The sequence below is a fragment of the Mastigoproctus giganteus genome, chromosome 4 (assembly GCF_048544385.1).
Source record: "Mastigoproctus giganteus isolate SK-2022 chromosome 4, ASM4854438v1, whole genome shotgun sequence".
Classification (NCBI taxonomy): Eukaryota; Metazoa; Arthropoda; class Arachnida; order Uropygi; family Thelyphonidae; genus Mastigoproctus; species Mastigoproctus giganteus.
Genome location: NC_143578.1, coordinates 158188354 through 158205259, shown reverse-complemented (window position 1 = coordinate 158205259; position 16906 = coordinate 158188354). Strand labels below are relative to the sequence as shown.

At 35.6% G+C, this 16906-nt stretch overlaps 1 protein-coding gene across 1 annotated transcript in view; it reads right to left on the bottom strand.

Moving 5' to 3' along the window:
• Positions 1–16906, bottom strand: part of Mfe2 (peroxisomal Multifunctional enzyme type 2) — a 741845-nt gene that overhangs the window by 294308 nt on the left and 430631 nt on the right. The window contains exon 19 of the mRNA XM_090372984.1: positions 1766–1861. Coding sequence (XP_090229110.1) covers positions 1766–1861 — 96 coding nt within the window. The remainder of the gene's footprint in view (positions 1–1765; positions 1862–16906) is intronic.

Genomic DNA, 16906 nt, shown 5'->3' with positions numbered 1-16906 from the left:
TTTGATGGTTTTCCCATGCAGATTGTTATGGCAGTTGGATGACATGAATTGAATTTGTATGTTTTTGCGGTTTTGGGAAAGCAAGGGCAATGGCATAGCACCAGGCAACTCGATGGCAGTTTTCTGTGTAGATTTCTCAACAAGTTTTAGAATTATTTGATAGTGTATTCCATCTGGGCCTTCATCACTTTTATTGAGGTGCTCAAGATGCCATCATCTTGGGCATCACAGCTGAATGTGTACCTTATAATAACTGAGAAAAAGTTATTATAAAATGAAAAAGGTGTCAGCATGATGACAGCAGATCAAAAACACACAAGATTTTCAAGTCAAGTGAACATTCGCAACACTTTAAAGCAGATCCGGCAAATTTCCTTGAAAGGATTGTAAGGATGGACGAGGCATGGGTCCACCACTTTCAGATAGAGACCAAAGTGCAGTCCAGACAGTGGAAACACAGCTCTTCTCCCACTCCAAAGAAAGCCAAATCAATTCCTTCTGCTGGCCAGGTGATAGCATTAGTTTTTTGGGCTGCTGATGGAATATTACTAGTGGATGATCTTCTGGTAGAACAAACAGTTCACAGGGGCATATTATACAACCCTTGTCAGGCATTTGCATGAAAACATCAAAGACAAATGGTGAGGAAAATTGAGCAAAGTAGACTTGTTATACTAGAAAAACTGTCTGCTCACAAGTGTGTCATTGCCATGGCTGTACTGCATGAGTGTGGCTTTGAAATCATGGCGAATGCACATAATTTGAAAAAAATCTGACTGGCATCCATTTTCTCACCCAACAGGACATTACTCTAGCAGTGGATGTAGTATTCTTGGAAATGCAATAGAAAACTTTCTTTGCAACAGGAATCAATGCATTGCAGCATCAGAAGCAAAAGTTTATTCATTTCAAAGGGGACCAGCTAAAAAGAAACATGTTAACAGACTTTTCAAATAAATCCTTAATACTCAAGGATGCACAACTATTTCAACTATTTCACTGTGTAAAAAAATTCCAAGCAATATGTGATTTTGATCAGAGGTGGTTTACATACAAAAATCAGGAACACATTTTCCTTGCCAACAGATGTTGCATCCGACCCTCATGGAGGGTGGGTGAGCTGTAACATGTCGGCAGGACAATGTGTTTTCATCCAAAAGCCATCTACATTTTACAGTTGATTGATATGATGAATAACAGCCCAAGAGCATACATAACTTAATTCAACCCAAAGTTTTTTTTTTTTAATGAAAACTGTTGAGACCGTAAATGCTATTTCTTTGGAACTAAAACTTCATGAACAGTGAGAAAGCAAAACTCTGATCTATAAAAGTCGGCAAATTACAACAAAAATCTAACATGCCCATTTTTACAGGTCAGAGTTTTGCTTTCTCCAGTGAGCCCATGAAGGTAAAGAAAGCTTGCCAGAAGAGTAGCAGCATCATATTTTTAGATTTTACCAAGAACCTTACCGATTTTAGGTCCTGAGTTTTGGGATTCCAAACATACCATCACATGCTGTATGTTAAAAAAATAAAAAATAAAATAAATAAATAAATAAATAAAAAATTTATCTGAGAGGCTCAGTTTACACTGAAATTTTAAGAATCTATACTCAACTGTAATTATGCAATGAACGTCCATCTTAAATATAACTTCCCTAGCAGAAACAAGTCTCCAGTAATTTTACTCTAAAACAATACTGATTAATAACAATATTTCAGTTGCACAAACAATATTCATCACAACAAAAACAAATTCTTACTGAATGGTCTGACTTGATAGGCAATGAAGACTGTAATGAAATATTCTGCAAATCAACATAACCTCCAGAAATTGCAGGTTTTCCTGTCTCAACAACCTACAAAAATTAATGATATAATAAAATATTAATTTAATGGGATAAAAATATTGAGAAAAAAACTTTTAAGATTCAAATTTGATTTTCAAGATTCAAAATAAAAGAGGAGGCAGCAACATACATGAATATAACATTCAGGAATAACATTTAAGTTTAATTTTACATACATCTACTCACTGCAAACATGGTGTAAAAGAATATATATTTTTTGGTAAAGTCTCTGATCGAAGGCTTCAAAGTAAAGTTCAATCCAAAGGAACTGCACTGGCACCTCCGTGGGCAGGAGCAGCATGCGTAGCACACACTTCTTGATTAGACCAGGGTCCGAGCCCGTGATCACCAAATACAGAGGATGCGGAAAGGTCAGGGAATGATCACCGCATATCCCCAGAGCAATATGGTCTTAGTTGCTAATGCTCCTAAAAAACTAAATAAACAAACAGGAACTGCACTTGTCTTAGTAACTTTTAATTAGCTAGATGGCCTATTTAAAATGACATATGGCATGTATAGATATGGTATAGACAAAAAATTTAGCTTTGAGTCTAGTACAGTGAAGCCTCTCTAAAGCAGTCACAATGGGTCAGAAGTATCCACTACAGGGAAATTTGCTGCACTGACTTCTGCTTTGCAGGGGTCAAGTGCAGCCTGTTTCAGTAATTTAGAAAAAAATGAAATTCACTATAACTGATTGCCTAGTCAGATTTTTTTTGATTATCACAGTATATGTGTTTTCAATTAATTACACAAATTTAAGTTAACAAATAATTCACTTCTAGTCAAAAATAAATGATTAGCTTTGTTTAGAGCATATCATTTTAATTATGGAAAACCATGCCAGCTACTATCTTTATTCCATATTCATCGTTTTTGCTCATAAAATTTCTTTTAATGGAATGGGATACTCCCTTCCCCCTTTAATTGGTAAAAACCCCTCTTTTTTTTAATTGTTGCAAACAACAAGAAATTGCTTTCTTAAAAAAAAAAAAAATAAATAACACAATCAATGTAATGCCCAGAAAAATTTTTCAAACAGCATTTCAAAGGAGAATCTGCATATACGAACAAACTTTGTATGTAGCTAATTAAAAGACCACAATTTCTCACTCAAAAGCTGGACACCATTGTCCCTAAAGCAGTTATGACAAAAATGTCAAGCATTACATAGTGTTTTTATCAAATATACAGGAATATTAAATGTACATAGTTTCCACAAACCTCATTTACCAAACTAAAACATTATTCTGTGATTAGGGCAAATAATAAAAGTCTGAAATCACTTATAAATGATATCTTCATGTTTTTATTCACCAATTATAAAATGTGCATGCTGCAGTAGATAGCAGAACTGTCATTATGAAGAATTTTGCTAACAAAATTCTGTTCTCTAGGTTTTTTAGTCAATCATAGCTCTTCTATATGAGCTATAACTTGTATGTTTCCCTCCTCAGAGGGTGACATAATATGTTACACTGTTGACCTTGACATACTAAGTTCAAGTCTGATATTTAGTTATGGATTTCCCTGGGTTTTACATAAAATTTCTTTGAGCTGTGCTTTTCTTCCTTTTAATCTTTTTTATAAACTGTGCTTTCAAATTTATGCAAACAGTGGTGGCAGATTAAAAATTCACCGAACAAAGTAAGCACCGTGCCTTCTTGAGGTTGGGAAATTCCACCATGATTACAGTTTTGCAATCTACTGCAAAGCTCACTTTTTTTGATTGGTGAATAAAAACTTTAAAATATCCTCCATCACCTGGAGGTGGTTTCAGATTTTTATCATACGCTCTTTTCAAATGATGTTTCAGTTTTGTAAAGGAGGTTAGCAAGAACAAGTTCTTGCAACAGCAATATTGCTATTATATACATATTTCCAATTTGTAAATAAACAATTATACCAATATAAGTTTGAGTGCTTTATAGTCTTCTTTATGTTTTCACATAAAAAAAAATTCAATCTTCAAAAAGCTATTAAGAAACTTGGAATCACGGTTCATTACAATGTAAATGTTAAATGGTTTGAAAGATTTTATTAAGATAAAATGGATTTTGGCTCAATAAATATAGGAGGAACACTAGAAGAAAAATACTAGTTCTGAATAAATTATACATTATTTATATTGGGTTTTAGCCAGGGTATCATAAAATAGAAATGCAAAATATGAAAATATCAGATCAAAAAAATCTGAAATCAGGATTCCACCACATCTGGTTTTTGGAAGACCAGTTAGCATTGTTGCAGATTAGTAGGAAACTGCAAACCTGCACCATAATTGATCTGGATGTAGTCACCTACTACATTTCCCGACTTGCCTACATATCCCAGGACCCTTTTTAATAGAAGAGTCTTTCATATGCATAAATTGTAAAACACTACTATGAGACTGGTGTTTGCTGAGTATTTTGCGCCACCAGTTCTTCTTAAACTACAAGTTGCCTTAAATTATATTAAATAATTATTAGATAGTATGAATCAGAGCTGTAATATTCAATATGTTCTACGTTGATAATAATATTAGTAAATTAATAAGAGGAGTTTACCTCAATATAGTACGTAGAACACTACGTACTATATTGAGGTAAACTCCTCTTATTAATTTACTAATATTAAATAATTATATATATCAAATAAACATTTTTCTCTGTTGTTAGATACATGCAACATTTGCAATTTACCTAAATATTATATTACTAAATATTTCGGTAAAGTTCAATATGTCCATAAAGAAAAGTGACCACTGATAATCACTCTGTCTTCTCCCAATCAACCATTCCTTTATCAAGAAATAACCTGGCCCATATTTCATATTGCTCTATTTGTACAGCAGTGGATGACAAGCCTCCCTTTAAAAATCCATGCTGTGAATGCTATTCAACCGCATTCCTGTCTAGATGGTCCTACATTACTTCAACTAGAACAGAAGTTAAGCTCGCGAGTCTATAATTATTCACTTCAACCTTCTATTCCACCCTCTCCCCCTTTCATGAATTTGGAATACATTAACACATCTATGGCACAGGCAGATCAGGCTGTTGATAATAGGAGGAAATCAGGCGATTTTTCAGAAAAAAAAAAGCAGGGATTTTTATTTTTTTGAGTCTGCACTGCATCAGAAATAAAATTTAACTGACAAAATTCACATTTTCTATTAAAATACAACAATAAGGTTGCTTTTAAAACATTAAATTACCTAAAATCTTTTTCTTTAAGGATTTCTGTTTGGATATTCTATTAGACACCAATTGATTCTATTTGGTGTCTAATAGACACCAAAGAAGAAAAAATTAGTCATGAAAAACTGTCATGATGAACTGAAGACGACAAATGAAGAGAAACAAACACCGCCAAGACAAAAATTAAGTATATCGAGTTATGCAAAGCATTAGAAAGAGACTCAGAGAGGACATAAGAAGATTTAACACAAGAAAAGTAGAATAGGGATTAAGGGAAAACAAAGGACTTAAATCAGCAGCCATGAGCAGCAACACAGAAAGACAAATGATACTGAAACTGAAGAACAGCGATGCCATACTTATAAATAGCAGAGAAGGCATAATTCAAATAGCAGAAGACTACAATAGAGAATTATACAAGGAGCGAAGGGATGATGCCAGAAGTGGGGGAAGATGGATCACAAATTAGTAACACATGACATACCCGATATCCTTCCTGATGAGGTAGAACATACATTGAAGAAAATGAAGTATTATAAAGCCCCGGAGGAAGATGAAGTTACTGTAGAGTTGTTAAAATTAGGAGGAAGAGACATGAAACAAAAACTGGTAAGACTCTTCACAAAATGCATTAGAAAAGGTGTCACGCCTAAGGAGTGAAATAATGCAATCAATCTTTTGCTGCACAAGAAAGGAGCTAAATTAGAAATTGGAAATTATAGACCAATTAGCTTGTTATCCCATATCTACAAGTTGTTCACAGGGGTCAATTACTAACAGATTAGAAAGAATACTTGATGAGAATCAACCGAAAGAGCAAGCTGGATTTAGGACAGGATTCTCGACTATGGATCACCTACACGTAATATCACAGCTAATGGAGAAAGCAAATGAATATAAAACACCATTATGCCTGGAATTTGTGGATTATGAAAAGACATTTGACCCCATACAACATAAGGCAATGTTTTAGGCACTGGAAAGACAAGGCACTGATACTCCATATATTATGATTTTGAAGAAAATATATGAGAATGCAACCTTCTTTATTAGACTAGACAAAGACAGTAGTAAATTTAAAATTGAGAAAGGAGTTCAACAAGGAGACTATCTCTGAAGTTGTTTACTGCTGCCCTTGAAGAAGCTTTCGGAAGATTAGACTGGTCGCAGAAAGGAGTCAATGTGAATGGAGAGTACCTAAACCATTTACAGATGACATTGTCGTTATAAGCCACGATCCCAAAGAATTAGAGGAAAATCTTAATCAGTTGTGCAGAGTTAGTAAGGATTTTGGACTAAAGATGAATATGGCTAAAATAAAAGTAATGATGAACATGTATGCCACAGAAAGGGATTTAATGATAGAAGGAGCAGTAATTGAAAAGGTGTAGTCATATATTTATCTGGGATAAGTCATTAGCTGTAATAATGATAAATGGCTGGAAGTCAAGAGATGAATAAATTTTGGATGGATAGCATTCAAGAAATAATAGTCACATACTGAGAAGTAATAACCCAATTTGTCTGAAACATAAAATTATGAACCAACCTATATTCCCCACCATGACTTATGGAAGTGAAACTTGGGCACTCACCAAAAGAATGGAAGAGAAGCTGAGAACTACACAGCGAAGAATGCAACGGATTATATTGGGAATCAGACTGTTAGATAAGCAGAAGATAAGTTTCTTGCCTAATCAATGTGTTTCATATGGATTAGACAGCAAACTCAAGTAAAGGACATTCTTATCAAAACTAAACTAAAATGGTCTTAGGCAGAACACATAGATCAAAGACATGATGACATATGGACTAAGAAAATAACTGAATGGTACCCAAGAAGGAGGGCTGGAAGACAACGATGAAGAGATGAAATTCACGAGTTTGTGGATGGCAAATGGATGGCCATTGCACAAAACAGAAGGAACTGGAAAGTTGCTGGAGAGGCCTTCATCCTGCAGTGAATTGAAAATGGCTGATGATGATGATTCTATTTGCTTTAAGGAAAATACTGTTGCAGGCTTTGTCCTCTTCAGAAATACTGAGTCAAAGTTCTGTTTATAATAATGGCACTGCTATTTAAACCTGACAGTTGAGGAGCATTTCCAAAGCTTCACTACAAATGGCACTAAACTTTTTTTTTATTTATTTATTTATCACATGATAAATATTCTCTCACACTAATCACTCTTGAGGAATTTTTAAAACGCCAAGAAAAATTTCAGATAATTTGAAGATCACTGTAAACATCAATTCTTTTATCTTTCTTAAGACCAGCTGGTAAGTTTTGTCAACAAAAATGACAGAATTAGTGCTGAAAATCATCCATTACTTCTGCTTCTGCTTTAGTGTCACCAAAAATTACTGGAAACCTGTCCGCAAATTATTCTAATTTGAAAATGACACAATGATATTGATGAAATTTGTGCTACCTGAACATTCATAAGAATATTTATCAATAGTAACTTGTATCATGTAGTCACAATGCAGCAATAAAATCAGTGGTGGTCAGCTGTGAATATTTTAACAATGGGCTCGCAGTTTTTCCGACTTTCTACAAAGTAAATTTGATCAGTCACGGAAATGATGTCATCCGCGGCTTCCACTAGAGGTGCTTCCCATGATCGCACTACTAGTAGTGTGATTAGATTGCGTGATGCATTTTTCATGACCGGTATGATATCTCGAGTCAGGGGTGGATTTAGGGGGTGGACAGATGCAACTTATTACCCCCTTAACCATGCGCATAAGTGAATGTGTAAAACGTTCCTAGGTCTATCAAAAAAAAAAAAAAAAAACTTAAAAACCTGGTCGTCATGCTTTGCCATGTACAACAGTGTCTGGAGATCTAAAGTTTTAGAATTTTTAAAAACTATGACATCGCAATCATGCTTCCTGAAGTTACTACTACAGTAAGTATGATTGCAACAATACAAATATTTGTCAACAATTTCTTTTTTCATCTCACATTTTCGTTGTATTCCATTGTTAGGTGCCCCTAACAGCTGCATATGCCACTTCAACTATAAGATCGGTACATCAATTGGTGCTATTTTACAGAGCTATTTTGATACATTGCACTTGCAAGCATACATACATCTCTTACATTAGTTATCATAAATCCATTGTATCTTGTTTTCCAGAAATTATGAAAATCTGTGAATGATCAATAAAATATTTACAATAAGCATTAGCATTAGTAGAGGCATTTGATGCAAGAAAGCAAGATTATGCAGCATCAGCCAAAAAAAAAAAAAAAAAAACCCCACTTCCACTTCACCCCTCCGTTCATTCGAAATACCTGTCCAGCTGAGCCTTAAATTTATTTAGGCTATCAACTTCCACGACAAGGGATGGAAGTCTGTTCCACCAACCAACTACCCGCTGGCTAAAGGTAAATTTCTGCACGTCTATCCTACATCTGTCTTTCCTCAATTTGAATTTATGCCATCTCAGGTGATTATTCTGAGCAAGAGGAAGAATCCCATCAGCATTCAGCATGCTCAAACCATACAAGGCATTATACATCTCTATCAGATCACCTCGCTGGTGCCTAGTCTCCAGACACTGTAATTTGCAAAACTTAAGCCTTTCTTCATAAGAGCACCCCTTTGTTCCATTTACTATTCTTGTTGCCCTTCTCTGTACTCGTTCCAGCAGATCTACATCCTTCCAGACCTGTATACAGTACTCTAGGTGTGGCCTGACCATTGCCTTATACAAGGGAATAATCACCTCCTTATCCCTGCTAGAAATATATCTATATATCATTGACAATACACCATGAGCTACTCGTGCAGCCCGTCTGCACTGCTCAGAGAACTTCATATCTGCCTGCACAACCACCCTCAGGTCCCTTTCATTCTCTACCACTGTCAGTGTAGTACCACAGAGTTGGTACGTTGCTCTCGGGTTGCTGTTTCCCACATGTAGTACTTTACATTTGTCATGAATGTTAAACTTCATTTGCCACCTCTCAGCCCATCTGCTCAACCTTTCCAGATCCTGTTGCAGTAGTGTCCTTGACAACCCTGCCAACCTTCGTATCGTCTGCAAACTTGGACATTAAGCCTGATATACCATCATCAATATCATTTATAAATACAGAAAACAATAATGGACCCAACACTGAACCCTGAGTGACTCCACTGATAACATTAGTCCACGATGAGCAGTGTCCATTGATTACCACTCGGTCTTCTCTCCCTCAACCACCCCTTTATCCACAGCAGCAATTTGCCTCCAATGACACACTGCTCCAATTTGTGAAGCAGTCTTCCATGTGCAACAGTATCAAAAGCCTTTCTTAGATCCAAGTATATAATATCAAAGTTATTCCCTGCATCCAGTTCTTTTGTGACTGCATCATAGTATCCAATCAAATTGGTCAGGCAAGACTTCCCCTTAACAAAACCATGCTGTGTCCGAGCTATAACTGAAGTCTTGTCTAGATGATCCTGCAGTGCTTCTTTAACCAGTGCCTCCATTAATTTTCTGGGAACAGAAGTTAAACTCACAGGTCTATAATTACTTGTGTCAGCCTTTGATCCTCCTTTGTGAATTGGGGTCACATTTGCACATCTCCAATCCATGGGTACCTCCCCTGAGTCCAAGGAAGCTCTCATAATTATGGCTAAGGGTTTGCTTACTTCCTTTGCTGCCTCCTTTAATATAACTGGATAGATCCCATCCACCCGAGGTGCCTTTCTTGTGTTTATCTTCAACAATTTCTCCTCCTCTTTACTCTCAGTCATTACAAGATTCTCTAGCTTACTGCCAGATTTGAATACACCTCTGGCATTCCCCTCGCTGAATAACTCCTCATGTGTGAATGTCGATGCAAAATATTCATTTAGTTTGTTAGCTACCTAAGCAGGATCATCAACGGTTGACCCATCAATATCAAGTGGACCAATCTGATTCATCCCCTTCCTTCTAGAGTTTACATAAGTAAAGAACTCTTTGCTGTTTTTCTTTGGATCCCTTGCCAAAGATTTCTCCTAATCTGCCTTCGCCTGCCTAACCTCCTTTGTAAATTGGTTACAGATCAACTTGTATCTATCATAGGATTCTGTGTCACATGTTAAATTGTATGTATCCCATGCATTTTTCTTCTCTGCCATATGTCTCATTAGTTTCTATCTGACATCCATTTAGGCCTAAACCTTGAACAATATTTCTTAGTTGGTATGCAAAGCCTAGTAGCTTCCAAGATAAGTTCTTTGAATGCTTCCCATTTTGAATTTGCTGTTGGTAACATCATCAGTGGATCCCACTATATAGAATTTAAATACTGTCTAAATCCATTGTAATCGCCTTTACGAAAGCAATAACCTTTCCCTTTACTCCTAATGATAGTTACCTCTTTGAGTAAATCCCACTTCAGCACACTGTGATCACTGCCAACTAGTGGTTCATTTATCTGCAGATTCTTAATGCATGAAGAATCACTACTGATAATTAAATCAAGAGTATTACTCCCTCTAGTTGCCACCCGAACATGCTGATGTAGAAAACAATCATCCAATAAATCCACAAAAGCCTTGCTAGTGTGCGAGTCACCAGTCCCCAAATTCCAGTCAATATCTGGGAAATTAAAATCCCCCATTATAAGACTCTCTGATTTACTGGCCAAATCTATTTCCCTGTACAGTTTCTTATTATACTCATCAGAGTCATTAGGCCTATAGCACACTCCTACTCTCAATTTTGAATAAGAAAGCTGTTTTATTTCATAATCGATATATACAAATCAAAATACCTAAAAGAAACGCAAAGGATGTTTCGCATAAACCATGTACTGCACATGCTGGACACATGTGCAACTTTTTTATTTTTTTTTAACAACTAGGGAAATATAATGGATACCAATAGCGTAGCTACCCTTTTTCAGGCCCGGAGGCAAAGAACATGTTCGGGTCCCTACTTAATTAATGAAAATTGCAAAAACAGGAGACAGCCAAAGACGCTGGTCCCCTGAAGGGGCCCGGAGGCAATTGCCTTGCCTGCCTACATGTCTGCTACGCCACTGATGAATACATTTTTTTCATGATAAAATTTTAATATTGAGAAGAAAAAATAACATGAAATATTTCCCATATCACAAAACATTCCACAATATGAAAACAAATATTACATAAAAAAACAAACACTAGAAAAAGTATACAAAAATCACAGATTACATGAAAAAAAATTATTTCACTAATATTCAAGAAAAATTTATTCTAAAAATTGCCAATTTACTTCTTTATTAATATTTGTTGTCGATCTTCTGTTTTTCTCAATAGCTGAGCGACGATTACAGAGAAATGATTTGACATAACGATCCAGATAAAATTGAAGCAATGGTTTTCCATTTAGATGTATGGTCATCATAATCTTCAACGTACACTGAAAGCTTACTCAACTTCCGCACTGCTAATCACAATGGTTTCAAAGATATTTCCTGGCTTTTTTAATTGAAAAGGTAATTTCACTCGATTTTAAAGATAAACTGTCTTCGACAAAATTTCTAAAATCATTAATTTTTATTTCGTATTTTATCAGAAAACAAATTTCTTATTCGGTTTCCACCCTCTTGCCACCGAGATGAAAATTCATTCCACGATTTCGTGTAGCATATGTTTAAAATTTCTTTCAATGGTATCATTATTTTCTTTATTTATTTAATTTAAAATTGCCCTGTTGCATTAATAACTTATCCTTTAAGGATAACAACAATGCATTTAATAACTTGTCACAAGGTAATTTTTTTACTTTCGATTTTGATTCCTTCAAATTCTTTCCACTTCAACATGCTCTCGATTTCAGCTTCAAAATTTTCTTCAGAATTTTTCGAATTAGCAATATCACTGATAGTTCGAATAAATAATTTATATGCTTTTACCATTGTGATTCTGTAAAGATTTTGAAAGGTAAGAGAGCTCCTGCAGGATGTCGATCATTACTGCTAAATTGTTAAGAAATTCCAAATTTAAAAGTCGATTTAATAATCCCAAATATTTAACTTCTGATTCAAAATGTTTGCACAAAGCAGAATGATTCCTCCAAACCACAATTCCCGTGGGTTGGAGGAATTAAGCGCAATTTAAGCAATCATTCTTAATTTGCGCTAGTTTTTTGGAGATTGGTGATATAGTTTTTTTTTTTTTTTTATTATTATTATTATTGCCTGTATGCCATTATATTTTAAAACATTTTCTACACAGTAAAAGGCTCGACAAAGTTTCAAAATCTGCCAACATTTCATCTTCGTAAAGTTTATATATCTTAGTTGCCTCAACCCCCCCCCCCCACTTTGCTAGTCTCACTAGTTCTTTGAATACTGTGCAAAATGTCGGAATCACATGGATATTCAGCTACTGTGACCATGTAAATACAGACAGGAGAAATTTACTTGAAGGTGTGGATCACTCACTTCTCCGAAAAACATATGCCCGTTTGTCGGATAAATTGGGGAACTACAACACACGTTGACCAGAGGCTATAATCCGTGTCGAAAATCTTATTAATCCTCTGACTGGCTATGGAAAGCATATTGCCTAGCGCGATTTCTCGGTATGTGATTGCATAGGTTTTATGGACACCACTAACACTGTGAAATGGTAATCCCTTTCACCCTTAATTCGCATTTTCTAATTATCTAAATTGCCTAAATGCCACAGGTCAGAACAATGCATACACAGTTGTCTCTCCTAATCCGTTCTTTACATGGAAATTTTCTTTGTTCAACGGAAACTATTTTAAATATAATTACCAAGGTGGAATAAAAAAAATTTGCTATAAAGAAGTTTGTTAAACAGAGGTCCGACTAATTAAATCAAAAATGAAGCAATTTTAAAATACATAACCAATCGATTGAGCCATGAAAATGCTGGGAATGGGGCCTCTCTCGCCCCACCGTAGTTTCGGCTCTGGATACTCAATAACTGCATTCAGAATTTCATTTGTAAAATAAAAGATCACCTCAACAAAGGGCTCAGAAATTTTCAAAAAAAGTAACAGTGGGCTCTCGCGAGCCCACTATAGCTCACCACCGAATAAGATACTTCGTCACTGAAGAAAAGAATAAAATGTTTTCCTCTTGTTTCAGACTCTCCATAACCATTCAAATATAAATGCCTGTGACTAAGTAATCTGTCACTCCAGACTCTCTCAATCAGCTTTGTCACGACCTGCAGCAGTCAACATGGTATGGAGTGCTTGCTACAAGTGATCCTGAAATTGCAACTAACTGCTTTTTTAAGCATATCCTAAATAGGGAAAATATGCCTGTTCATCTCAAACAAGATTTCTAATATGTTAAAGAAAAGAGACAACCTTTGTAATATGTTAAAGAGAAGAGACAACCTTGCAAGAATTGCTAGAGCAACAGGAATCGAGGCAGATAAAATTAAATACATAAAGTACAGACTGCATTCGGTCAGAGAAAAGAAAGTACTGTAGTTCTCAATTTACAGGTATCATAACAAGCAAGAAAAAATGGAACAGTTTTGAACAAACTATTATCGGGAAGGAAACTGAAATCACGGAGCTACGTTGAAGATGTAGTTGAAAACAAGGTACTCATTTCAGATGACGAGCTAAAAGCTACTGCCTTCTGTAATCACTTTATTTCAAGTGTGAATAACCTCTTTCAAGATGAACTTGACTTCAGAGACAATGAAATGAGAGAATCGGCCAAGTACTCAATCAGAAACTTTTTTTTCTCGCTCCTCTCTCCGATCAAGAGATTTTAGAGGGGGAATCAATTGAAAGAAAAGGGAGCCCCTGGCTTTGAAGAAATATCTCCGTCACTGCAGAAAAAGGTCCTTAGCTCAATTCTTATACCACTGAAGTATATATTCAATCTCTCCTTTCAATCTGGTAAATTCTCTTCTCAATTAAAAAAAGCAGTAATCATCCCTGTTCCAAAGGGAAACCATTGTAACTCCACCAACAACTTTCACCCAATAGCTCTACTCTCAGTTTTTGCAAAATTATTCGAAAAAATTCTTCATAGCAGGCCCATGGGTTTTCTTGAAGAAAATCAGCTCGTCCATCAACAACAGTATGCTTATCACTCTAAAAGATCCACGGTTCTTGCAATTGTTGACTTCTGCTCAAGGATCATTGATAGTCTTGAAAAGGATCACTATGCTATAGCACTGTTTCTTGACTTATCTAAAGCTTTTGATTGCATAAACCATAATATTCTACTTAACAAAGTCAATAACCTTGGCTTGAGGGGGGAAAATTAACCTTCTCCTTGAAGACTACCTTACCGATCGGACATTTGTCATAAGAACAAATCGATCATACTCTGATATCTGTTATTTCTCCAGGGGAGTACCTCAAGGCTTACTTCTTGGACCTATCCTATTTGTTCTTTACATCGATGAATTTCTCTCTCTTCTTCCATCTCACCTAGAGCGTATGCCGATGATATTTCCATCCTAATCACAGATAAAGACCCTAATGAGCTCAACTCAAAATCTCTGCCTTGCTTTCTGTGATGCATAATTGGCTTCAAAAGAATCAGCTTATACTGAATCCAGAAAAATCAAAATATATGGTGTTTAGAACGAAAAACAAACCACTAAATATTGATTTACACGTAACATACAGAGAAAAACAACTTGAAAGGGTGAATGAAACCAAGTTTCTCGGAATCTGGCTAGATGATAAGCTAAGTTTGGCGAAACAAATGATAACCCTACAAAAGAATACTCGCCAGGCCTCTGCCTGGGTGTCTCTTCTCAGACAAGTATTCCTTTCTTTAATTCAGCCGCACCTCACCTATGGAATCATCTCATGGGGTACCACCAGCCAAGAAAACCTTGCGAGAATCATCTCCACTCTCAATCAATGCGTTTGTTCAATATTGGGCCTTCCCTGGAATGCATCGGTTACTTCGAGATACAAGGAAGTGAGACTCCTAAGCATCTACCAGCTATTGCAGAAAGCCAAGGCAATCCTTGTTTACAATGCTATGAAGACAGCAGACTTTCCCCCTCTCTTCAGATCCTTTTTCATAACCACAGACGAAGAAGGAATATCATACAATCTAAGAAATGAAGCCAACCTGAAGATTCCGCTTTTCAGAAAAGCCATAGGTCAGAAAAGTATAAAATACAGAGGTGCTAAAACCTGGAACAAACTTCCTGCGAAAATCAAAAATGTCACTTCACTAAATCAATTCAAGAAACTACTAATCAAACACATCACCAGGGATGTCTGATTCAAATTACCTTCCAACTCAACTCCTGTATTTTAAAAACACCAACATGGAAAAAATGTACAAATGTTAAAGGAAGCAGTTGGCAAGTAGTTTGTAAATTTCTGTGCATGTATCTCATCATTTTTTTTCTTCTCCTCATTTAATTGTAAAAATGTTCACAATTATATATTATAAGTAGTGATGCTTTTCGAAGTCTTCTGTAAAGAAATGTACAAAACACTAATTTATATGTGTCTTTCCTGTTGAACATTACCTGTACAATTTCAGAACTGTACATTTTTCAATTGTATATTCATCATTTTTTAAGGGAACACCCCCCCCCCTAAAAAACCATTGGCTTATGTGTTCTCCCTCCCTTTTTGCTGTTATCTTCCAAAAAAGTGTAACATAAAATAGGGATAAATAATCATTATTATTATTATTAAGTCAGAATCATCCTTCTGATTCAGTCTGGTAATCAGTTCCCAAAATGGAAGTGGAAGATGTAAAATTGGTGGTATAATAAATTTGCATATAACATTCTTCAAATGACCTAAGAGTAATGACCGCAGTACATGAATATATGCTACATTGGACAGATTATCTGCATGAATGAGGATGACATTCCTGGACCTATTAGCTTGCTTGGCTTGTTTAGGATTATTTTTCACAAAAGTTCGCAATTACATTCTGTTCTTGATTTCAATCTGTCAGAATAAGAGTAAAAACTTTTTGATTTGAACATGAGTCAGTTACACTCACTAACGATTGCTTTTTGTTCGTATAGTGGCTCTGAAAAGTAGTTTTTTTTTTTTTTTTTTTTTTGGTAGTTGGCGCATCGGCTTCTGTGGCCATAATGCACCTTCCAAGGTTTTTGCAGTACTTTGATTCAAGCCCGAGGGGGGATTCAAACCCGTGACCTTTGGGTTGCTAGGCAGGCACTTTACCCACCTGGCTAGCCCAGTCAGCCTGAAAAGTAGTCACATTACTTTTCTCACCACTTCTAACCTTATCTTAAAATAGATGTCTATTTAAAGAAGTGTGCCAAAAGTTGCCACTGTTCTATCAGTTCTAGTTTCACCATCAGATCTGATGGTGTATAATGCACTGAGGCTATAATGCACACAACCAATGTATACAAATGCTAAATCTTCTTTAATTCACTTGCATACAACATTGAAATTATCCTTATATAAGTTTCAATGAAATACATCATTGAAATTTATCCTTCCTTTTAGCACTGCTTTACAGAGTATTAAATTTCAAATCAGAGTAGTAAATTTTAATCATTCACTTTCGCAGAAAGGTATGAGATTCCTTTTCTGAACAAAAATTAATAAGATGTTAAGGATAGCATATAATCACCAAGTGCAAAATCTCCTCTTTTAATAACCCTTGTAACTCCAGTTTTTAGACCTTCCATAACAGGCGCATTATCAATGCTCAGTGCCAGAAGAGTTTTTTGAAGGACTCTTTTACACGCTTTCAGTTGTTCGGAAGATGACCAACATTGTCTCAGTACTCAGGTTCCAATGCTGGCTCAGTGAGCAAGCTGGTTTCAATTTGATGTTTTTTTTTTTTTTTTTTTTATTACAAAAAAATCACTACAATGAGACAGAGCTTGGAATCACTTTGATTTACTGTAACATGTGGCAATCAAAAATACGTAAT